Here is a 26,820-nt window from a genome sequence, read left to right on the forward strand (position 1 = left end):
GTGCTTCCAATTAAACCTGTTGGACTATAACCTGGTGTTGTGTGATTTTTAACCTTCTCCTCAAGGTCCTCTATTTCTTCCTCTCCAGCAGACCCATCCAGTCCCCCCTCCACTGACACTCTCATTTGCCTGGCCAAACTGGTCCTCATCCTTAACAACTTTTCCTTTCAGTCCTCCCTCTTCCACAGTTACATCGGCACCATCCCCCACTTTTTCTTCCAATATATCGATGCCTGTATTGGCGCTGCTTCATGCTCCCATGAGGAGCTTGAGCAGGTCGTCCAGATCTTCCACCCTGACCTCATATTCACCTGGACCATCTCTGATACCTCCCTCCCCTTCCTGGACCTCTCCATATCCATCTCCGGCAACCAATTCAGCACCAACATCTATTACAAACCCACTGCCTCCCACAGCTAACTCCCACCTCCCCCTGCAACAATGCAACCCTATACTCCCAATTCCTCTGCCTCTGCCATATCTGCTCCCAGATTAGCATCTCAGATGTCCTCCTACTTCAAGGATTGCAATTTCCCCTCTCCCGTGATCAACAATACACCCAAACACACCTTGTCCATTTCCCGCACCTCTGCCCTCAAACATAGCCCCCCAATCCACTCTGACTCTCCTGCATCTGCAGTCCTCACTATCCCCAAGTTTATTTAGTTTGACTCATTCTGCCATTTAAAAAAAGATTGAGGTCAAGACATGCTTTCCTATTCCAGAATAAGAATTCTTGATTGTGAAGCATGTATATGTATTTTGCTATGTGGCCTTCCTGTACATTGGAACATTTCTTTAATCATGGCTCATAATATGGTGAGAGACTTTCAATGAGACCCACCCCTATCTAACTTAAAATTGGTGAGATAACCATTGATCTAAATATCAGCACTCCAAAATGTAAAGTCTTATTCACTTATTTCCTCTAGGAGCAATTTAGGCTTTCCTTTTGTTTCGATAATTCCACTTGAATAAGCACTTTATGTTGGTTGCTATTTACTTTCTCACATTTCTGAAATTCTTTTCCCCTTTTTTGCATTTTCTGAAAGTGACCTACTTTGTGACAGATGTATTTGTTTTAATAACTGTACCTGAGGTTTCTTTGCTCCACCATGCTGAAAAGGATTTCTAATGTCTATAGTCTATCCTAATTGCTGTATTGGCTTCTGGCAAGTTATTTCTGGTTTTATGCTTAAAAGATTGATCACCATGCCAAGGTTGAATTTCTCCTCTTAGGTCCAGCTTCCGGAGTTCTGTTTCACTCACTATCTGAATGTCTTTTTGAGAATCAGCTCTTCTTTGGAATTCAATAAATCTGACAATGGCACATCAACAATTTCAACATTTTACATTTCAATAATTATATCTCTTATGAATTTGAACTTGATGAGATCATCGTTGCATTCCAGTGCTAACCTATAGATTTCATTAACAAAATCATCTATGGATTCTCATGAATGCTGAACTATTCTATTAAATCTTATTCTTTGCAGGTTTTTTTTAATTAGTTCCAAGGTTAGAGTAATTGCCAAAAGCACTCAGTAATTCTTCAGAAGTATCTGTTGCTTCTTTCACCGTTTGGAAAGCTAAAATGTCATCAGCTATACTTGCAATTTTGTATGAATGCGTGTTTACTTGTTCAGCCTCTGCTTTTGGATCCAACTCAGAAGCTATTCTCCATCACAGAAATTGTTTTCTTGACGATATCCAGTTCGATGTTCTATTTGGCCCCTCTCTGAAGTTAAGTCTTCCTGACAATATTATCCCTACTATATCTTCCTAATATTATTAAATAGTTTGTTTTCTTACAAGACTTTTATTTCGGAATAAGAGCAATTCTGCTGGTCATTGCTGTTCTACTGAAGCAATTTCCTTTGGTTTACCAGGAGATTGAAGGATTCTCACCCTTTGTGGGTAAATGGAGGATTCCTGCTTTTTTTTCTGTGGCTTCACTGCAGGAATCCTGCCATTCCTGGCTTAATAAATTATTCTGTATTAACAATTTTGCTGAAAGATGCCCGCTGCCTGTGGCTTTAATAAATGATTCCCATTTTAATGGTTGATTCCTGCTCCTCACAGTTTCAGTAACCAGCCTTTATCATAGCTCTTATGAAGAATCTCCCATTTTTTCGATGGCCTAATAAAATGCTCCCAAAATTACCTTCTCCATTCATCCAGGTATATTTAGGCTTTTAAACTGCCTAACCTTATCATTTTAATTACTAGTTTTGTGATCTCCTTAGATCTGGTTGACTTTTTTTAGTAGACCTACACTTCCATTTCTGCAGCTATGCCTCATGTTTGTGCCTGTTCCTATGGTGACAGTGATTAATCTGAGTACAGTAGTAAGTCATTTTATAACTTGTATTTCCAAACCGGATTACTGTGAGTTTCTAAAGTTTCTCGTGGCCCACCAGGAATTTTGAGTTTTACTCACTGAGGCTCTGTTTGTACACTCACCAACTTGACTTGGGACTGTTCTGACTGATCTTCATTCCACTATGCAACTTATAGCTACTAATTCTTCTTCCCCAGGGAGTTATTAACTCTCTTGTTTCAGCAGGCTTGAAATACTATTATTATTCATCAGAGTATTCTTCATTGTTGAGAATTGCTATGAGGGTTTCTTCTGTAGGGTTCTTAATTCCTCAGCTTTTCCCTGTGACTGACTGTAATGAACAGGCGACTTAAAGCGGACGCTGAAGATGTCACATCGCTACTCACCATGTGCAGTATGAGCAATTAAATCAAATCCACAGTGGCTGGATTCACATCAAATTAAATCCTACTATATTGATATGGAATGCCAGTTCAATATGCTGTATGAGCTGTTGCTTATGATGAAGGTTTCTGTGGCCATTTTCTTTAAGCATAGGGAACTACAGGGCCTGCTTGGTCTAGTGTTGTAGAGGAAAACCACTTTCTGGTATAAATAGAAGAGTTTCTCATAGATAACAAGATATAGTTTGTTGCACATTAGCAACTAATTATAGGGTATATTCATATGATAAGACACTGTTACAGAGGAGGATACGATGTTGAATCTTACTCCATGAAATCTTAAGGTATTCTGTTACAAGTTTGTTTGACACCAACACTAAAGATGGTGCCAAGGATTATTAATCCTTTCAGACCCATATACATTGGCAGCAGAGATTAAACAATAAAATAATAATTATGATGTTGCAGAAAATTAAAATGATAGGTCACTGAAAACTTGGGGTCATGCCTCCAGAATGAATGGAGGGCTGTGTAAGGTGAGTCATCCAATCTGTATTTGATCTCCCCAGTATAGAGGTTACTATGTCATGAGTAGCAAATATAAAATACCAAATTGAAGAAGTCTTTCATTTTTGTTTTGTTTTTATACAGCAGCCATTTGTGAAGATCTTCCTTTCCCTTTATGGCACCTTTAGAAGCATCTTTTGTTCCTTGTTCAATTACAAACTCCTTTTCCCTTGAACCAGCATCCTTTCTTTTTCATTTAATCTCTCCTGCCTGCTATCACACAACTTCCCTTTTGCTCTTTTCCCTCTCCCTTGCTCTGTACTTGCTTAAAACCTATTATATCTGTAGCTTCTTTAAAAATTTCTGACTAAAGTTTGTCAATCTAAAACAAATAAATCAGTATTTGCAACACTTTTTGTTTTTATTTCAAATATCCAGAGTATATAGCATTTCAGTTTTATAATGAGGTGAAAGAAAATAGTTTGCTATGCAATGCAGATTGCCAAAGTTTTAGGCAACTTGATAAACATACTCTAATGCTTGGAATTATGCATTATCCTAATTCAAATTATTTTCAAATACTAATTACAGTATGCGCTTCATGCGACTAATCTCATGATTTGTAAGGGCCCTGTTTGTTTCAGAGTTCTCTCATTCCTATCATGCAGAAAGTGTCCTTTAGTGACCTCTATTATTTGAGTAAACAGTGAAGTCTACAGTTGAAATTAGAAACTCCTGTTGGGGAAAATAATAAGTTGATCGTATTTTGTGCAACAGTAATCAAGTTTTTAAGTGTATTTGGCAGAAAGGTTCAATTCCAGTCAAATAATTTATTTATTATTCCTATTTTCACTTGACAAAATCATGAATAGAAAAATTGTTTAAATCTTCCCAAAGCTCAGCCAATTTGCAAATAATTTATCAATGGTCATTCATAATCCAAGTTTCTTAGGTTTCCATTAGCCTTTGGAGTCATGTATGACATTGTTAGGAGTAAGGACGAATAATATACCTAAGAATGACTTAATAAAGATCATCTTTAATATTTGTTTTTCTTTTTTTAAATTACATCATTCCCTTCACTGTCCAATTTGAAAAGCTGCTGTTACAGCATTAAGCCTTGGCTGCTGTGAAGGTATGTTTGACATTTGCTTCCCTCTAATTATTTGCTTGAGTGTGCATGTTGGAATGGATGAGGATCACAACATTAAATCTTTGAACTGTTCATATTTAAAACATTAAATCTCAGAAACAACACAATCCTCTGTGTTGAAAACACAGTATCAAATTCATCTTGTATTTAATTTTATACATCATAGCAATGCTGCATTTCATTTTTGTCTCATTGTATTGTAAATAGTTTAATAGTAAATGGTTTAATAGAAAATGATTTTAGTTTATTTCTGTTGTGCTGTATAATTTCAGAGGTTAGATGATAGATTAAGTCATTTTTTATAATTTTTATACAGTATTAACTTAGTTAAATTACACAGAAATAGTAAAATGTCTTTTAGAAGTAAATTAACTGGATAAATCTCAAATATAGAATAACAGCTGTTCTAACTATTTTTGAAGTCTTGTTGCAATACTCGAGAAAACAAAATCTTCACTTTCAACATGTCCTATATGCAGAAGTAACATAATTAATTGACACATATGATATACATCTTGTTATGATCTCAGCTGATGGTAATTCAGGGCAAGTCAGATTCCAGAGGGAAACCTAGCTTAATAGACCATACATTTTATTTTAGCAATTCAGTTACCATGGCAGTCAGCCACTGAACATGTTCACACAAGGCTGTCAATGTATTTTTAACAAGTTTTCACAGGTCTGAAGTATTTCCTTTCAGCAACTTTTTGGACATTCTCCAGATATGATCCTCTTAATGACTATCTCTCCTTGAGATACATATACAAGCTAAATCATTGACTTTTATTTGACTTTAGGGTTGCCAAAATACCTTAAGACTTTTATTCCCAGCTTTAACGGTCTGATAACTTCCACAAACTAAGGAGTACCCATCTGCTGGAATGAGTCTTTTCTTTTAAATCCGACCTGCGTATGGCCCCTTGCCTTATGTTTGCTCTCTAAGTGCAAAGGCTTCAGTGAGTCACAACATGAGTTACATAATTCTGAACCTCTGTCCTGGAGTATAAATGTGGTTGCTCCAATTAAGCTGTTAATGATTGATGCCTTTTAGGATGTTAATGGAGAGAGCATCAGTGAGGATACTGTCCTTGAATGTCAAGCAGAGGAGAATAGACTCTTTTTCATTTAAAACTAAAGTGATTGGAACCAGGTGGATCATATTGACTATGAGATCCTTGATTACTCTGGGCCAATCAAAGAGCCTTGGTGACTGATATAAACAAGGGATTCAAAATCTCTTTGCTTCAGGTACTGACTCCAAACTGGCTGGCCACAGCTAGTGTACCAGTGCCATGTAAATAAAGAGTGACTTGGTGATGGGATATTGGCCTCTGTGCATTTATTTCAGAAGCAAAACAGAAATTGCTGAACAAGCTCAGCAGTATCTGTGGAGAGATAGCAGTATTACTGTTTCAGATACAGTTACTGTTCAGAACTGTTCTGAAGAAGTCACTGGACCCAAAACATTAATATTGCTTTCTCTCCACAGATACTGTCAGACCTGCTGAGGTTTTCCAGCAACTTCTGTTTTTGTCTGATTTCCAGCATCCGCAGTCCTTGCTTCTTTTTTCTTTCTCATTGGAGATGATCATCACCTAGCACTTTGATCACTTCTTACCACAATCAACCCAAGTTTGAATTTGACCAGGCCTTGCTGGATGTGAACATAGGATACTTCATTATCTGAAGGGCTGTAAATGGAACTGAGCACCATAATCATTGTTCTTCATCCTCACATCTTAAGTTATGATGGAAGGAAGGTCATCCATGAAGCAAGTGATAGTTGTTGGGACTAGGACACTGCTCTGAGAAACTTTTCCAGTCACATTGAGGTGATGGTCTTCCAACAGATTCAACCATCTTTGTTCCAGGTATTACTCCATCCGGTGGAGAGTTTTCTTCCAATTTCCACGTTCTTGGATAGTTAATAGTATTTTAGCTGAACTGGAACAAAGACTGCAAAGGACAGAATCCAATTGCAGCATTAGTGAACATGTTATTGATGAATAAGTGGTACTTAATAGCACTGTCAGCAATATCTTCCAGCAATTTTCTGATGATTGAAAGTAGACTGAAAGATTGGATTTGTTCTGTTCGCGGATAAATGATGGTGTTTTAGCTGAACAAGAGCAAGTTAACTAGAGGTACAGCTAGTTTATTGTTTCTTTTTATTCAAGAGGTCTAGGCTTCAGTAGTTAGGCCAGCATTTGTTGCTAATCCCTAACTGCCCTTGAGAAGCTGATGGTGAGCTAGTTTCTTGAATTGTTGCAGTCCATTTGATGCAGGATGACATTCCACAATTTTGACCCAGTAAAGGAACAACGTATTGTCACATCAAGACAGTTGGTAGCTTGGAAAAAAACCTGCAGGCTATTATGTTCACATGTATCAGCCATTCTTATCCTTCTAAATGGTAAGGGTTATGGGTTTGGAAGGTGTTTATGATGAAGGTTTTTTTTAGTGATTTGATTTTAAACTAGTAGCATATGGCTTTTGATCTATTTGTCTGAAAAGGTTTAAAAATTAACTAGGTAATATCCAGAGCTATGATTTTAGATTAGATTAGATTAGGGAGGAAACCGGAGCACCCGGAGGAAACCCACGCAGACACGGGGAGAATGTGCAAACTCCACACAGTAAGTCGCCTGAGGCGGGAATTGAACTCGGGTCTCTGGCGCTATGAGGCAGCAGTGCTAACCACTATGCCACCGTGCCGCCAGAGATTCCTCCTAGAAAGTTAATGGAAGTGTGTTATGTTGTGTGGGTTTAATCATTGTGAGAGTTTACCCATTGAAATATATTAGCATATTTTGCTGTTTAGAATAGTTTATATCCAGAGATTGAAGAGCTTTTGGCTAGTTTGAAGGAGCTCTGAATGATGTTAAGAGGCAAGTGTAAACTCTCCTAGAAAAAGGTGATTATTCAAAGTAGTTAAAATAAATCACCTCAACAAAAGAGTGTAGTTGCTGACATTTTACAGACCAGAAATGTTTGGTTAGAAATCTGCATTAATTATTGAAGGCTGAAAAACCGTAAGATCTCTTCGATCTCATGTTTGGCCTGATTCCATGAGAATTCAGGAGGTCCAGAGTCAGTGTCGAATACTTTCAGGGTACCTCATGACTGTCTACCACTGTACTGTTTGTTCTGCTTTTGTAGAAGGACATACCCAAGGATGGTGATGATATTAGCTGTGACAATGTAAGTTATGATTATGTATTTATGATTATGATTGTAGGTTGGTTGAGTTTTGTGTGAGCCAATCCAAAGTTTTATCAGCCTTCATAATTATTCATACATTACAGAATTTATTAAGTTTAGCAAGTATTAAATAAATAATACATAAATATATAGAAAATAGGAAGAGATGTAGACCATTTTGCCTCTTGATCCTGCTCCATTATTCAACACATTCATGAATGATCTTCTATCTCAATACCACACTCCCATTCTCTGCATATACCCCTCAACACCTTTGATGCCTAGAAATCTTCAACTTCTTTCTTACATATCTTCAGTAACTTGGCTTCCACAGCCTTCTGTGGTAAAGAATTTGACAGATTCACCACTCTCTTCATGAAGAACTTTCTCATCATCTCAGTCCAAAATGATCAGTCTGTATCCTGAGACTGTGACCACCGCCCCCCCCCCCCCCCCCCCACCCTTTTCTCAACTCCATGCAAACAGGAAAAAACATCACCTCCTACACCAGCAGAACAGATAGCACAGCGGTAGACAGTCATGAGGTACCCTGAAAGTATTCAACATTGACTCTGGACCTCCTGAATTCTCATGGAATCAGGCCAAACATGAGATCAGAAGTAATATGTTTCAATGAGATTCTGTCTCATTCTTCAAAACTCTGAACATAGGCCTAGGTAACCTAATCTCTCCTCATACAATCAATCTGCTACCCCAGGATAAAGTTTGGTGCATCCCCCGATGACAAGTGTATCCTTTATTAGGTAAGGAGATCAAAACTGGATACAATCCTTCTGCAGTGGTCCCATGAAAGCCCTGTACACTCAAAATATCTCAGGAGAAGTACATATTTTAATTCTGTATTTTGTAGACATACCTTTCATTACAGAAGTAATATTACAGAAATAAAGATATCATTTGTTGTAGTGTCTTCGATTTAAAACTAGTTGCATATAGCTGTTGGTCCATTTTGTGGAAGGGTTTAAATAATAACTGGTCAATCTCTCTGGAACCATAATTTTAAACCATTTGGGTTTCCTGGAGTGTTCCTGGAATTTTGTTTATACTGTGCAGGTTTACAACCATAGCGAGTAAACCTCAAGCCATTAGCTTAACAAAGTCGAAGATAAATAATTTTTAAAAACAATTTAGTTCAAACCTTTTTGACCCATTTGCAGGAGACCTGATTGGGGTCAGAATCAAGTATATTCTGTCCCAGAAAAGCGAACCCGTTCAGAGTAATTAAGGAAATAAGTTTCCTCAGTGGAAGAGTACAGTTTATAAAACTTCCAAATCAGAAGTCGTTGGTTTGAGCCCTGCTGAGACTACAATGCTGAGACTGAGGAAATCTAAGCACTCAGTTGTATGAGTGGTACAGAGGGTCTCACAGATCTCAGGACTGGAACAAAGAAAAAGCTGTTAAATCAAATGTACAAATTTGATAGAGAATGAATTGTTCTGAATTTTTGAGAAACTGAAATATGATGATGTTGGAGAGTACATGGGATTTATTTTTTATGATAAACTTTTATTGTTAAAACCAAATCTACAGCCTTGAGTGCCTATGTTTCAGTGGAAGATCACCATGGTCGATTTTATATTTAGTTTTATTTCAAATTACTCAGGCTAACTTTCACTCTGAAATCTGATTTGCCCAGTAGGAATTTAAGTTGGAATCATAACACATTTATGTATAATCACACAGCGCTTTATCTATGCGCATCACTAACCTATGGCACCCAGAAACTGTGTGCTTGTACTGTCAGAGTGCTTGATGCATAATGCAATCATTATAATCTTCTGCTTGAGAATTAGTTGAAATGGTGGATTATGCTACATTGACCAAAAATTCACACATAAAAGCAACTGGAGTAATCAAATAATTAAGCCCGTAATAATCAGCAAACCCGGTGGCTTAAAGTCATATCATTTAAGGCATTGGCATTCCGCTGTCTACTACTTTATCATCAAAAACTTCAATGAGGTTCAGTACTGAATGTGTAAGTTATTTCAAGTTTATTTTTTCCCTGAAAGCTGTTAAAACCCCATTCATTGATAAATAAAAAACAAATGTAATGACAAATCACATCAAAACAATCAAAGACTTGGATTCACTTCCCATTTGTGAATTTGTGGTGGGTAATGCTAACATCTGACCATGTGAAATTGCTGTTAAACATCTATTATTTCCTCCTTGGATCTACAGACACTCATGGAACAGAATGCAACGCAAAGTGTTTCATATGCATTTGTTCATCAGGTATGACCTACTTCTTACAAATCCATGCTAGAACCCACTGATCAGCTGAAGATTTTCACGATTTTCTGTCACTCTATTCTTAATTATACATCTAGAAATTTCCTGATGGCAGAATCAGGCTAGCTAATAATTATAATTCCCTTCTTTCTCTCTTGTCACCTTTCTGAAGTGGTGGAATGATGTATGCAAGTTTTGAATCTAAAGAAACAGTTCCCAAATCAAATAAACTTTGGAAAATTATAGTTAGTGTCTTGCTGAGCACTTAAGTGGAAAGTTAATAATCAACAATCTAATTCTTTTTCTGTTTCCCTTATTAACAAAAACTGAATTCAGTTTCTCCAAATGCCAAGTTGAAAGTTAAACTCATTGTCATAGCTTGTGTGCATGTAAAAAAGGATAAAAATTTTAACCTGCAATGCATCTTTCAAATACAAACAGACATATTACTCTTTTTAAATTTATGTTCCTTAAATATGATGCTATCACCTGGGTCACACCCATTCTCCAGCTATACGGCATTCATTAGTGAAATTGAGAATTCAATATCGTAATTTTAGATAGCTTATTCAACCCTAGTTTCAATGCCTATACGATAGTCCCACCTTACTACATCATCCACCAACAATACCTCAACAAATGCATATGAAACACTTTGCGTTGCATTCTGTTCCATGAGTGTCTGTAGATCCAAGGAGGAAATAATAGATGTTTAACAGCAATTTCACATTGTCAGATGTTAGGATTACCCACCACAAATTCACAAATGGGAAGTGAATCCATGTCTTTGATTGTTTTGATGTGATTTGTCATTACATTTGTTTTTTATTTATCAATGAATGGGTTTTAACAGCTTTCAGGGAAAAAATAAACTTGAAATAACTTACACATTCAGTACTGCATTTTTGGGATGTTTGCCTGACATATTCTTCTCATTCAGAAGCTGACAGAACATCTACAAACAACAGCAAATTTGACAAATCGCATACTTGCCCTTTTCCATTTAATTTCCATGCATGTTTGCACTAGTTGCTATAAATAAAAGATTGAAAAGTCACAGAGTTCTGTACAAGGCATTTGTATGAATAATAATGAATATTCCTAAATCAGACTGAAGAATTATCCAGTCTTACGGAAGTGTAAGTTTAAGTATTGAATATAATTTCAAACTTAATTCAGACAATGAGAGAATCATTGGAATTAGAAGGAAAGCTTAACAAGAAGACAATGAGTGATGAAATAAAATTGCAACTCAAATAAAATCTCAAAATAATTAAAAACTAAATGAATGAAACCTCAACAGTTGCAAAGGTTAAGTTTCAGTGCCAGAGATATTGTTCGGAAATAAACAAGATTTATTTTGCTACTAATAAGATTATTTAGATTGGAAAGGACAAGCTTTACTTTCTATGGTGATTTTCATTCATATGTACTTGTAATACATTACACTGTTCAATGTATTTGAATGGTGCTAGAGAATGAGATGCCATTTTTAAAGGTACTAATGGTATAATGGCACATGACAGACTACAACTTCCAACTTTGCATCTGGCGTCACTTGAAGTTGCTGTGCAATTTGCACTTAAATAATGGTGAGTACTATCATTATTTTAACAATAAATTATTTATTTAAGAAGAGCTACGTTACAAATCATTTCATGTGTGACATTTCAAGTGGTGCTTTAATGTTTATTGAAAATAATCAACAGATGAATTAATTTTGCTATCTTTTCTGATATTTTGTGTGTAGATATCTTTTTTTTTCCATTAAGCGTACATCTGCACATTAAGTTGTGTTAATTTGCATTGTGTTCATGGTGACGAAGAAAATTCAGCATTTTGCATAGTCATCAGCAATGACTCAAGGGGAATACACACCAAGATCATTTGAGCTCAATCTGCATCTAAACTCTAACACATGCCGTTTTGAATCAATGGACCTTTAGAAATCACTGCAATAGACATTGGATAATTTAAATATGAGAATGAGAATTTAAAGCTTATTTTAGAACCACTTTGCTAATTTAGAAGAAAAACAGGAGTATGCACCAAGAATGCTCAACTCATCTTGATTTTTAGATATGCAGCTGAATTTCTCTCCAAGAGGTGCTCAGGGCTGTGCTTGCCTTCCTCTTGTTCACCAGCTCAGTATTTAATAAATTTTCAGGGAAGTTAGACCAGCAGGCTGGATCAGTATTTTTAATAGTTATTAACAATACAGATAAGGCTGAAATGTTGAGTCTTCAGCCTTTGTGTTCATGTGTTTTCAACATATCGTCAATTTATACCAACTCTCACTTAAAACTGTTTCTCTCTAGTGTTTCAATTGATGTTTAACAGTTGTACATTAAGTGTTGATTAAAAGACAGCATGTAATTTAATGACATTGTATATAACTATGTTGAAACAGGTTTCTAGTTGTGGTGTCCAGGTGGGCATTTGTTCCTAATGTTGTCAATAATGAGAATATTGGAAAAAGTTTTAGAGGGAGCACAGGTAGTCAGCCACTGAACATATTCACAAGAGGCTGTCAATGTAATTTTAGCAAAGCAAAAGGGGAAGAAGACACTATCTTACTGCACAAGAACTGCTTGCAATGGAATGATTACATATATCAATAAGAAATATTTAGCAATCTTATAAATATGCAAAGATCAGGAAAGAGTCACTTTGTCTCTATTTAAGTTTTCTTGTTCAATGGGCATGGTTGTAATTGATTTCCTGTTGGTAGATTTTTACAATCTTTTGATGGCACCTTCTTTATTCTGCCTGATCAATGTGGTTCTGGGTTTTCTGTCTCATAAAACACCTTGTTTCTTGTCTAACCTCATTTCTAATGTGTTGAACAATTCACTCTTGGAGCAGAACTTAAGTAAATAGCCCACATTTAAAATGCATGAATTAACAAACTTCAGTCCCTCTGTCATCAATCATGGGAAAAATCAAAACTTAATCTATATTTATATCTTTCCCTAATTTCCATAATTCTATCTAACACAAGTCCCTTTTAATCATGACATTTGTTTTCCTTCATATTTGCTTTTAATACAGCTTGTGTTGTGATATTGTTTTTTCTTGCTATATGGATGATTTTCAAATTATATGGGTGTTGCACTAAATGCCAGCCTCAAATTTTTTTAATAAAATTTTCAAGGAAAGCAAGAGAATTTTGATTACACAAATAACAGCCTCTGTAGAGTAGTTGGATGAGTAAACTTCAAAATGTTGCAGGCTAGTACCAAACTCAAATTCTAATTTTCTATCGTAGAATATTCCTATTAGTGCTGTCAGTGTGCATCAGAAAAACTGACTGACTGATCGCTACCTCACCTTTTGCATAAGTCAATAAAATCCAATCATGTTGTGTGTACACATCAGCAGCCAGTTTAAAATAGTTTAGCATATTTCATTGTAGCTAAAATACAAATAGTCAATACAGCTTTCAAGTTGTCAAAGGCACTCTGACATAAGTTCAGCAGTGTAATTGAATGCACTCCACTTCCCTGAGTAAATATCAATTACTGTCTTCAACATTAATTCCCCTCGTGGATGCACAGTGGCAGAACTGACTATCATTTATTGCTGTAATTCACTAAGCCTCTTCCAAACGTAGTACTTAGAAAGACAAGAGTAGCAATTGCATGGAATCACCACCAAATCCCTGCAAGCCATACACTATTCTGACTTTGAAATATACTGCCATTCTTCAATATCACTGGGTCAAAGTCCTTGAACCATTTCTTAACAGTACAGTGGGTATCCCTACACCTCAAGGACTGCAGTAGTTCAAGAAGGCAGCTCATCACGACCTTTCCCATGACAATAACGGATCGGTTATAAATACTGGCTGAGCTTGCAATGCCAACATCCCATGAAATTTTTAAAAATCTTACTGCACAGCAGACTCACTGTAAGTACTGTGGGCCCTGAGACAGAATTGAGGACTGCCGATGCTGCCCCCCCCCCGTCACATCTGAATGACACGCATTGAGTGGACGTGGAGTTGGCTTAACTGTTTGCACGTCAAACAGCCTTGTTAATGAGAAAAAAAACTTCACAAAAACTTTCGGATTTTGGAGCTTTTCGGATTTTGGGATTTCGGATAAAGGGTTGTCTACCTGTACGAAGACTTTCTCCAGCAAGGTCATGATTTCCCACTCTTTAAAATTCAGGTTTATTTAAAATTTCAGTTCCATTTCTTTTTCTTTCTCTTTCAATTTAAAGTTTATTAATTCTAGTGCCCTTTTTCTTTCTCTCCCCATTCCATTACTCCTTTCATTCATTACGTGCTTTTTTCTTTCCAATTCAAGTTTATTTTCACTTCTAACTGAAGCTCAGCTAATTAATGTGGTAACACATCAATTTCAGGTTTTCATCATTTTAATTCCAAAATAGATCTTGAGTAATCGCATCAAGCATCTAATCCATAGGAGAACTACTTCTGTTAGACCTTCAATTGTCTGACAACTATCTCATTTTATATGTCAGTGAGATCTGGATTGATCAACCTCAAGTTTTATTTCTGCTATTTGTTTATAATGGTGTTCAGTGATTGAACATATTTATACGTGATTGCCAATTATTACACACAAAAGAGAACAATCACTGTCTGCCTTACATTATACAAGAACTATTTGAAGAAGACTGATTATAAACAATAATATCTTATAACTAATGTATTAGTGCATATTCTGCAACTTTCCCACCAATCCACTCACCATTATGACTTGGAAATACATTGCTGTTCCTTCAATGTCACTTGGTCAAAATCGTAGAATACCCTCCCTAATGGACTGTGGTGTACTTACACCAAATGGACTGTAGCAGTTTAAGAAGGCAACAGTTTAAGCATCACCACCACTTCAAGAGTAACCAGTGCTGGCCCAGTCTGCAATGTCCATATCCCATTAATGATTTTTTAAAAAGTGTATCTATATCACACATAAGTCACATCTTAAACCTCATTTACAAAGATGATACTTGTTTCTGTTAAAGAGTCCAGACAGAATGCAGTGATATTTATATACATCTCCTGTAAAATCTTTGATTTCTATCTGGCCCTATTTCAGCTTAAGCAGATGTTAGAAGGAGATGTCAGGATTTCCTCTCTCGTCAAAATAAATAATCCACATTATAATTTTAATTCAAGTCTGTTTCACATTTACTTCAAGGAAAACAAATGAAAATTGCTGTAACAGACTGGTATAAGATTCAAGCGCATTATTTTTGAGCATGTCATTGGGAGCAATGTAGAATCTCTGCACCTAAATGATCGAGTTTCTAATATCCTAGGGACTCAATCACAGGAAGGAGATAGAGTGCATGGTGTCATGGTGCATTGATAATAACCTCTCTCTCAATGTCAGCAAAACAAAAGAACTGATCATTGATTTCGGAAGGAAAGGAGGAGGACATGCCCCTATCCACGTTTATGGAGCTGAGGTGGACAGGAGCGAGACTGTCAAATTCCTAGAAAAGATGATAACTGACAATCTGTCCTGGACCTCCTACATAGATGTGACAGTAAAGAAGGCACAACAATTCCTCTTCTTGCCCAGGCAGCTTAGGAAACTCAGCCTATCCATAAGGACCCTCATCAATTTTATCCAGGTTCATAACAGCAACTGGTCTGCCCACCACCCTAAGAAACGATTGAAAATTGTGTGCACAGCCCAGACCATCACAAAAGCCAACCTCCCATCCATGGACTCCATTTACACTTCTCGTTGCCATGAAAAAGCTGCCCACATCAGCAAAGACCCATCCCACCCTGGTAATGCTCTTTTCCATCCTCTTCCTTCAGGCAGAAGATACAGAAGCTTGAACAAATGCATCAACAGGTTCAAGAACAGCTTCTTGCATCTGTTATTAGACTGCTGAATGGACCTCTCTAACTTAAAATAGTGTTGATCTTGCTAATGTTGAGCTTGCTTTGCCTCCTTGTGCTGCCATAATCTTGTGTGCCTCGGTCTGTCTCAGCACCTTGTGATTTGTATGTCCTGTTTGCTATGATCTGCCTGCACTGCTTGCAAAACAAAATTTTTTACTTAGGTACATGTGGCTACAATAAATCAAATCATTTGTGCACAGGCATGCAGAATAACCAGGAAAGCATTAGTAATGGTCGGTAAATGGGAAAGTGTGGATAATAAGGCTAGGAACAGTGGGTGACTGAGCAAGGAAAGGTGCTAATTTGAAATGGAAAGAATGGGTAATCAGCTGAGAAGAGTGGATAGTTACATTAGGGTATAGCTGTGGGCAGTGCTACCAGATCTTCTTTCAAGAAGAATCTTTGGGCAGGAGGAACACTTGTTCCTCTCAGTTTTGCATTCAGCTATGTGTATTTTGAAGACTTACCCATTAGTTGTGTTTTGGAGGTTCTTTCAGGACTGCATGTAGGTTCACCTTTCCTGAGCTGAGTCAGTCTTTGCTCAGATTAAAGAAGTCCTGTTGTGGGGAGCCATTAACGTTAACTTGGGTTTCTTCTGAAGCTTATTGGAATTGATCATCTCTGCCACAACTACCAGTTAGAATGATGTAAATTTACTGAAGACCATTAAAAATCATTTACTTAGGACATGAGCTGTGACGAGGTAGACATCGCCACTCCCTAACCACTCAACGCCTGGAGGAAGAACACCTCATCTTCTAGCTTGGGAACCTCAAACCACATGGCATCAATGTGGATTTCACCAGTTTCCTCATTTCCCCTCACCCCACCTTATCGCAGTTCCAACCTTCCAACTCGGCACCACCCTCATGACCTGTCCTACCTGTCCATCATCCTTCCCACCCATCCACTCCACCCTCCTCTCCAACCTCTCTACTGACCTATCCACTTCACCCTCCTCTCCGACCTATTATCCCCACCTCCATCTATTTATTGTACTCTCAGCTACCTTCTCCCCAGCCCCATCCCCCTCTCATTTATCTCTCCATCCTTCAGCTCACAAGCCTCATTCCTGATGAAGGACTCTTGCCCAAAACATCTATTCTCCTGCTCCTCGGATGCTGCCTGAACCTGCTGTGCTTTTCCAGCACACCACTCTCGACTCTGATCTCCAGCATCTGCAGTCCTCACTTTTGCCTAGTATTCTGGACTGACCGATGCATTTAATGAATACAGACCCGGAAAGTTTTCTAGCAGTGTCTAATCAAAATATGTTGGTGAAATACAGAGCTCAATCATTGCCTAAAATTTATGACTATTCCATGATAGTCTGATGTTCCTGCAACTGTAAATCATCCCAAAAAAAGCAAATATTCTTTTTCTAAATAAGTGTCAAATTGGACTTGTATCATTAATTCTGTTTCTTGCTCCATGTATGCTGCCAGAACTGTTGCATTTTTATTAAACTCTTGTCACATAGTTGCAGAGGAATCAAAATTATTAATCTTCCAATTCTCTGAATTACTCTGGAGACAGACCATTTGTCTGGAAAAATCATTTGTTTTTTGAAAAGGTAATATAATCAAAGATTTGAAAGCTCTGGCTTGGAGCATCAAGTCTTATGTACATTTAATATGTGTAACAGTACATAACCTTTTAAATAATGCCTTATTCAGTTGTAATTATTGTTTCAGCATCCTCCGATAATTTTTCAGCATTTGTTATGGAATTTAAAGAACATTATTCTTTAATCTAATACCGTGATAATTGTTTATTCCTGTTTTTAGGTTTGACCGAACTTCTCGATAACCCTGTATCACAGGAGATTGAACGCTGCAAATCTCCCACTTCAGGTAAAGGTAATTGGTTTCTACCTATCATTACTTGTTGTTTGTGGCCTGCATTGTTGTCTCATTATATCTGTTTGAGATATTGTGCATGATACAAGTCACCTTCACAATTAGCGTGAGTTGGTGCAAATAGGCTGAAATTTTATTATTTAGTAGCACACACAGGATTAAGTTCCCTTCTATACTAAATTTGCAGAGATTACATTTTCCATGGTATGAATGAAATATTGATTAAAGACATTATACCACCATGTACTGAACATGTTCTGAGTTCTATTTCTCAAACTGATCTCAGAGAAGTCACAATGGGCAGAAGTTCTCCTAAGGGACGCAGTGGCATAGGGTCATGTTACTTGACTAATAATCCTAAATTGGAGGTTAATGGTCTGAGTTTGAATCCCACTATGGCCAATGGTGAAATTTGAATTAAAAGCTAGCCTAATGGTAACCATGTAAACATTGTCACACAAACTAGACTGCCATTTAGTTCACAGACGCCTTTAAAGGGAAGGAAATCTGCTATCAAGGGCAACTAGGGATGGTAAATAAATGCTGGCCAGCCAGTAATGCCAACATTCCACATGAAACTGGAAAAAGCCTTGCCTGGTTTGGCCTACATATGACTCCAGATCCACTGTAATGTGGTTGAGTCTTAAATTGCCCTCCAAAATAGCCCAGTAAACCACTCAAAGTCAAAACTACAAAATCTGAAGAAAATAATGAAACCAGGTCGACAACTTGGCAGGGACCTCAGCAGCAGAAAACACAATGCTGACCCTACAAAATTTTCCTTACCAAAATTTTGGAACTTGTGCAAAAAGTGGGAAAACTGTCCTATAGTCCAGACAAGCAACAGCTTAACATAGTCATATTTACAGAGTCATATCACACAGACAACATCCCAGACCCAACATCACCATCCATGGGTATGTCCTGTCATACTGGTAGGTCAAAGCCACCCTTGCACCCTTGCTGATGAATCAGTATTTCACCATGATGAACACCACTTGCAAGAAGTACTGAGATTGGCAAAGGTACAAAATGGACTCAGGGTAGGGGCCTCAATCTCCCATCAAGTGTGGCTCAATTGTATCACTACTGAATGAGCTGGTTGTGTTCTAAAGGACATAGCTGCTAGACTGGATTTGTGATGGGTGAAAACCAACAAAAAAGAAATATCTACTTGATCTCATCCTCAAAACTTTTATCAGTCACCAGTAATGATATCTGTAGAAGTGATCACCACATAACTCTTGTGGAAGTGAAGTCACATCTTCACATTGAGGATAGTGTAGTGTAGCTCTATCACTATGCTAAATGGATTAGATTTCAAACAGATCTAGCAACTCAACTAACATCCATGAGACTCTAAGGGTCATCAGCAACAGATTTGTATTCAACCATAATATACAAGCTTATGATCTTGCATATCCCTCATTCCACCATTAACATCAAGTCACAAGATCAACCGTAGTTTCATGAGTACAAGAAGGCATGCCAGAAACAATATCAGATTACCTAAAAATGAAGTGGTCAAATGGTGAAGCTGCAGTAAAAGACTACTCACATATAAATGGAAGAAGTAGCATGTAATTGCCAGGGCTAAGCAATCATAAAAAGCTTTTGGAACTAAGCACTGCAGACCTGCCACAACCAATTGTGAATAGTCGTGGGCAATTAAATAATTAACAGGGAGAGGAAGCTCCACAAATATCCCCATCCTCAATGCAGGAGGACCCCTCCACATTAGTGCAAAATGGAAGGTTCAAACATTTTCATCCATCTTCAGCCAGAAGTGCTGAGTACATGATCTATTTTGAGTTTCTTCTGATGACCCAGAATCACAGATGCTAATCTTCAATCAATTAAATTGAAGAAACCGTGGTTATTGCAAAGGCTATAGACCCTTATAGCATTCCAAAATAATACTGAAGACTTGTGTAACAGATTTATCTGCCCCTCTAGCCAAGTATACCTACAACACTGGCATCGATCTAACAATGTGGAAAATTGAAGCAAAATACTATGGTTGCTGGAAATCTGAAATCAAAACAGAAATTGCTGGAGAAGAATGAGAGTTAATATTTTGAGTATGATAGTAGTCATATCAGACTTAAAACATTCGATCTGTTTGGCTGTCCACTAACATGGAAAACTGCCCAGCTCTTACCTGTGCACAAAAGTAGGGTCAATTCAACCTGGCCGATTAATGCCCTAGCAGTCTGCTCTCAATTATCAGCAAAGTAATTGAAGTAGTGTTGATAATGCTGTTAAGCAGCACTTACAAAACAAAAATGTACTCATTGACACTCAGTCTGGGTTCCACCAGAGACATTCAGCCACTGATTTTATTATAACAATGTTTCAAATCTAGACATAAAACTTGAAGTCCAGAGGTGGAAATGCCTGTCCTTGACATCAAGGCAACATTTGTGCGAGTGAAACATGAAGTAGACCTCGCAAAACTGGAGTCAGTGGGAATCAGGAAGAAACTCTCCTCTGGTTGGAAACATACCTAGCACAAAGAAAAATAGTTACAGACTAACCAAAACACCGAAAGAACTGCAGATGCTGAAAATTAGAAACAAAAACAGAAATTGCTGGAAAATCTCAGTGGGTCTAACAGCATCTGTGGAGAAAAAGCAGAGTTAATATTTCAGGTCCAGTGACTTGTCTTCAGGTTTTGGCATGGGAGCTCAATCACCTTAGTCCCAGGACATCTCTGCAGGGATTCTTCAAAGTGGTTGTTTTGGCCCAATCATCTTCAGTTGCTTTATTAATTATCTTCTCTCAGTCATATGGTCAGAATTGGGATATTCACATATGACTGATATTAAACATTACACATTCCTGACAACTCTGATACTGAAGCAATTGTGTCCAACTCCAGCAAGACATGGAGAACACCCAGGTTTGCTCTGATAGTGGCAAGTAACATTTGTGCCTCACAAATAGCAGGCAATGACTATTGCCGAGAAGTGAGAATCTTACCATTGTCCCTTGCCATTCAACGGCATTAGCATCACTGAAACTCAGCCAAGAGGAGACAGAGTGTGGTAATTTTGTCACTAGACTAATAATCTGGGGACTTCGAATCCCATTATAGCAGATGATGAAATTTTTCTTAATTATAATTAATGATAATTATTATTTTGGCATTAAAAGCAAACCTAATGGCAACTACTTATCCATTGTCGATCGTTATAAAAAAGACACCATCTTGTTCATTAATGTAATTTACAGAAGGAAATTTGTAATTCTTACCTACATGTGACTCCAGACGTGTGGTAGACTCGTAACTGCCCTCTGAAATGACACTAGCAAGCCAGTCAAGTAAAGAAATTAGGGATGAGCAATAAATACTGGTCCAGGCAGCTACACCTACATCCCATGAATGATTTTTTAAAAAATCCTGGAGGCTACCAGAAATTGAACTAGCCATAAATTAGTCTGGCTACAAGAGCGAGTCAGAGGCTAGAGATTCTGCAGAGACTGACATGCCTCCTGTCTCCTTGCCCAGTTACAAGGCATAAGTCAGAAGTTTGATCGAATGTTCTCCACTTGTTTGGATGAGTGCAGCTTTAATAACATTCAAAGATTGATACTATCCAAGATAAAGCAGCTCACATGATTGGTGCAGTGGCAGCAGTCAGTACCATCTACAATGTGCACTGCAATAGCTCAATAAGGCTCCTCTAATAGTACCTTCCAAACCTGGAAAGACCAGACAAGCAAATGCAAAGGAACACCACCACCTGCAAGTTCTTCTCCAAGCCACTTACCATCCTAACTTGAATATATAATTTCATTCCTTCAGTGTTGTTGGGTGACATTCCTGGAACTCCTTAACAGCATGTGGATGTCCCTGCATCCCAAGGACTGCAGCAGTTCAAGAATGCACTCCGCCAGCACCTTTTCTCGGGCAGTTAGGGATGGACATTAAATAATAACCTATCCAACAATATCACGTGAATGAATTTAAAATTAAATATAAAAGATTAATGAAATAAGAAATTCAAGGCAAGCTAATACAAATAGGATTAAATAGAAATAATCTCTCAACATTTTCAATTTGCGAGATGTTAAAAGGAAGTCTTACATAATGCTCATTTATTACTTCCCGTGGAGACTCCTTTGTATGCGAGGAGTCATAACATTTCAGTGGAATAAATACTTTATAATTTGCACAAAGCCTGTGGTGAGTACACGTCACATAATTACCTTTTTCTATATACTAGAATCCAACTCAAAGGTAAATGACAGTCATCAGTGGATCAACTGTTGTTAAATGACATTTCATAATGCAAATGAAAATTGTTCAGCATGTATAACAGGCAGCTAATCTGTTCCTGCTCTTTTACACCCCACAAAGATGAAATTGGATAATTTAATATGTACAGTTGTAAAATGCTGGAGAGTTCAAAAGGCCCAATTATCAGACAACTTGTTTTGATTAGATTAGTTAATACACATGTTACTGAGTTGTATGGTTAAGTTTACATTTAAATCCTAGAACTCAACTACATTCGACCAGCCAGCTGCCTGCCCAAACTGAAAAGTGACAGCAGGCTGGTGGGCAGGAGTGAATCCTCAGGTGGTAGGAAGCTGGCAATCAGCAGTAAAAGTATGGTCACTGTCATCAAGGTAAGTCATGGGGAGGGGTTTTCCTAGTGTCGGGGAGAAAAGCTCAAGGCAAGTGAAACCCAACAGACAAGTTAAAAAAGCCTGGCTGTACTGTTCTAATGCTAATGCCTCTTCCTGCTACCTTTTCCTGATTGAAATGCCAAAACATAATCTGCACTCAATAATGAAGGCTCAATAATGTCATCGGATGTTGATCTACACACTTAATTAAAAGATTCCAACCAGCTTAAAATAAGTCTATTGCTACCTGCTCAGAAGAACAAGTCAAACTAGGAAACAGCAAGATCAGTGTGGGAAGTCGGTGAGTAAATCACCACACCAACTTTAACTGTCCATCTTGCTTTCATTACACGGATCTGCATAAAGTGATCTCCAATATATTTGTTGTTTATTTTCAGTTTTTTGGATCTGTTAATACTATTGAAGTGCTTTTGGACACTTTTCCAATGCGTAGAAGGTATTTGATATTGCATGTCAGTACGTACTGCTTTTTAAATGCTTTGTGAGGGAGAGAAAGGATATCCAAGTATTTTTATGGTGAATAATTGCTCATAGGAGTTCTGCATACCAGAAATAAACAGTTACTGTATAATATTGCTCAGTTTATATTTACATATTATATTTTTCTCCCATCCCCATTGGAAGATGTTATCACTTATCCATGACCTGATGTCAGACAAGCTATTTGACAGCACAGTGGTTTAAGCACATGAGGTTGAGAGAACTGGTAGAAAAGTGGATCTGTGTGTTGCAAGTATATATTTATAGACAAGGTGACATCAACAAAAAGGTAACATGTATTTGGGTGGACCAAAGGTATGTCCTTGGGACTATTCAAGCTAACAGTGCAGGATGTAACTAAAATCAGTTTATTAGTAGTGGAACCAGATGAGGTCAATGAAACAGAGAGACACAGCTGAGCAAAGGCATTGAGAACGGTGGTGAGGTCAACTGTGTCAGAGGGAAAAGAGGAATAACAGTTACTCAGAATGATAGATTATTTTAACTTGGGACCAAAAACATTTAATGTTGAACAAATTCAAAGAAAACATTTTAATTTTAAATGTAATGAAGGAGAAATTGTCTAACCCCTGAAAATATGTTTGGGAATTAAGATTCATGATTCATTTCTGCATAGTAAACTCCTACTACGTGTTGCATGAATGTTACACACTGCTGGCTCTCCCTGTGCTGTTCAGTGTTTGCTCATAACATTAGGGTACTGCTTATGTGGGTAATTAATAGTAAAATGCCACCACTGTGGGTCTTGCCTCCAGCATGTATTTGTACCTGATGTGGCAATGCTTACATTAGTTCCTGTAAGAAAAGAACTAGATGTGGATATTGTGGTATTGAAAGACATAACAGACACTTATTACTGCTCCTGATATACACAAATATGAGTGACACAAGCACTTCAGTATCCGGGCTGGTATTAAGCTATTCAGTTACCAGTAAGCTTTCACCATGTCATTCTTCAAGTGGTCCCAGTTGATATGGAGATTAAGATCTTAATACCCTGACATCAAATGCTAAGATAGTTATAATGTCACAAGCATGTCTCTTATATTACAATAAAAGCAAATAACTACAGATGCTGGAAATCTGGAACATAAACAAGAAGTTCTGGAAAACTTCAGCAGATCTGGCAACATCTGTAGAATGGATTCTTCTGAAGGGTCACTGGACTCAATGTTAACTCTTTTTTTCTATCTACAGATGTTGCCAGATCTGTTAAATTTCTTCAGTTCTTGACTGTTCTACCTGCATATTAACTGTGGGCTATAACACAACATCACACTATTTTTAAAGATATAACAATTCACAAGCTGATACATATAGTTGTACATAGGCATGTGATCAGTTTGTTAATTATATAAACAAATAAAACAGTTTGTTAGATTGACAATGTAATCTTCAAGATAACCCTTTGAAGATTTGACAAAGTATAGGCCATGTTGAGATTGTACAGGACATTGGTGAGGTCTCTTCAGGAGTACTATGTGCAGTTCTGATCGTTCTCCTACAGGAAAGATAATATTAAATTGGAGAAGGTTTGAAAAAGATTTATCAGAATGTTGCCAGGAATAGAAGGCTTGAGTTATAAAAATAAGCTGCATAGGCTGGGATGTTTTTCACTGGAGCTTAAGAGGTCAAAGGGTGACTTTATGAAGGTTTATAAAATCATGAGGTACATAGATAAGGTGAATAGTAAGGGTCTTTTCCCTAGGTAGGGGAGTTAAAAACTAGGGGACATATTTTTAATGTGAGAGGAGAAAGTTTTAAAAAGGATATGAGGGCAACTTTTTTACACAGAGAGTGGTTCGTGTGTGGAATAAACTGCCAGACGAAGTGATTGATCAGGTACAGTTATAACATTTAAAAGACATTTGGATAAGTACACGAATAGGAAAAGTTTGGAGGGAAATGGACCAAATACAGGCAGGTGGGACTAGTTTTAGTTTGGAACATGGTCAGCGTGGACTAGTTGGACCGAAGAGTCTGTCTCCATGCTGTATGACTCTGTGATTCTATAACTCCTCCTCATCTGATGGTTGTGTACCCATTTGAGTTGATTGCACATGCTCACAGTTCATTGCTTTTGGTAAACAATTTTATTGCCTTGTTGCTGGCTGCTATTGCTCAACCTCATTGCTCAACATCATTGCTCAATCATCATGATGAGAATTCCCTCCTCACTCTGTTTATGTATGGTGTTTTGTACATTGGTCTGAGCTACCTTTTGTTTCTTTGCAATGTAGCATTATAATCAGTAATTACTTAGTACGATCTTAGCTGGTTGCATATTAGAAATTTTTGCTGTAATACAAGTAAATGTATTTGTATTTCTAACTCACACTATCAGCCTAGTGAGCAATTGCGATAGTTCTAAACTGTTCACTGGCCATTTATCTTATTCATTCTCCTCTACCTTTGAAGAAGAATGATAAGACAATGGTTGCAGGTGAAGTTCATTCGCACTTGCCTTTCAAGCAGAAAATGTGCTGGGGATGGTAAACCTTTCTTCATTGATATTGCATGAATATGTAGCAATGCAACATGAAAATCTTGTTTTGTTACTCAACATTTGATGAGTATACATTTGATGGTAAATAACATGTGTTCTACTAACCAGTTTGAGTGTGGCTAGTGGGTTGACAATGTGATGTGGGTAATTCCCCATTTAGCACATATGTGTTAAAATGGTTTGCCAGTGAATGCTATCCATTGTAGGACTGACTAACTTGAAAATAGAATTCATGCGTCAGCAAAAATTAGCATACATGTTGCTAAGTCATTGAACAATTAAGGAATTTTGAAGTGTAATCTATAACAAGGATGTAAACTTCCCTACACAATGTCAATAAGTCTGTTTCCAGTCTTGTTCGAAGAATAGATGAGTCACAGTGTGGATATAGAGCCCCCCCCACCACCACCACCACTGCTGGGGTTGGTATTTTTGGAGGCCTCGCATGTATTTCATGAGCTGTTGAATATCCTGATTTATCCCTGGCAAGAACATAGATTCACATGCTAGCCTTCTTGTGCATTCAATACCCATATATCCCTGTTGTAAAGTGGTCATGTTACTCTACTATATTGTTTTCTAGATTAGGACTTGTAAATGACTTGAAAATGGCTTGCTGTGATAAACCAAGATGATATGCGTATTGCCAAAGTGATCTAATGTTCTCATGAATTTCTTTAATACTGTCTGGCTATCCTTGATAATGATTTTTTGTGACTTATAGTTGCTCATCTACAGAAGTTACCTATTACAGCTATTCAGGAGAAAGTGAGGTCTGCAGATGCTGGAGATCAGAGTAGAGGGTGGAAAAGCACAGCAGGTCAGGCAGCATCCGAGGAGTAGAAGATTCAACGTTTCAGGCATAAGTCCTTCATCAGGAATAAGGCTTATGAGACAAGGGAGTAGAGAGATAAATGGGAGGGGGTTGGGCTGGGGGAAGATATCTGAGAGTGTGATAGGTAGATGGAGATGGAGGTAATGGTGATAGGTCAGAGAGGAGGGTGGAGTGAATAGGTGGGAAGGAAGATGAACAGGTAGGAGAGGTCATGAGGGTGGTGCCGAGTTGGAAAATTGGATCTGGGATAAAGTGGGGTGAGGGGAAATGAGGAAACTGGTGAAATCCACATTAATCCCATGTGTTTGGAGGGTCCAAAGGCAGAAGATGAGGCGTTCTTCCTCCAGGCATCGGATGGTTAGGTTTTGACGATGGAGGAGGCCCAGCACCTGCATGTCCTTGGCAGAATGTGAGGGGTAGTTAAAGTGTTCAGCCACTGGGTGGTGGGTTGCTTCGTGCATGTGTCTTGGAGATATTCTGTGAAGTGTTCTGCAAGAAAGAGTCCTGTCTCCCCAGTGTAGAGGAGACTGCATCGGGAGCAACAGATACAGTAAATGACATGTGTGGAAGTGCAGGTAAATCTGTGATGGATGCGAAAGGCTCCTTTGGGGCCTTGGAGGGAGATGAGGGGGGAGATGTGGACACAGGTTTTGCAATTCTTGCAGTGGCAGTGAAAGGTGCCGGGAGGGGAGGGGGGGTTGGTGGGGGGTGTAGACCTAACAAGAGAGTCA

General features: G+C 37.8%; 1 protein-coding gene across 1 annotated transcript in view; it reads left to right on the plus strand.

Moving 5' to 3' along the window:
• The window catches only part of stxbp5l (syntaxin binding protein 5L), a 546,595-nt gene that overhangs the window by 412,567 nt on the left and 107,208 nt on the right, over positions 1 to 26,820 (plus strand). The window contains exons 20-21 of the mRNA XM_043700990.1: positions 4,331 to 4,366; positions 17,520 to 17,591. Coding sequence (XP_043556925.1) covers positions 4,331 to 4,366; positions 17,520 to 17,591 — 108 coding nt within the window. The remainder of the gene's footprint in view (positions 1 to 4,330; positions 4,367 to 17,519; positions 17,592 to 26,820) is intronic.

This window comes from Chiloscyllium plagiosum, chromosome 12 (assembly GCF_004010195.1).
Source record: "Chiloscyllium plagiosum isolate BGI_BamShark_2017 chromosome 12, ASM401019v2, whole genome shotgun sequence".
NCBI lineage: Eukaryota > Metazoa > Chordata > Chondrichthyes > Orectolobiformes > Hemiscylliidae > Chiloscyllium > Chiloscyllium plagiosum.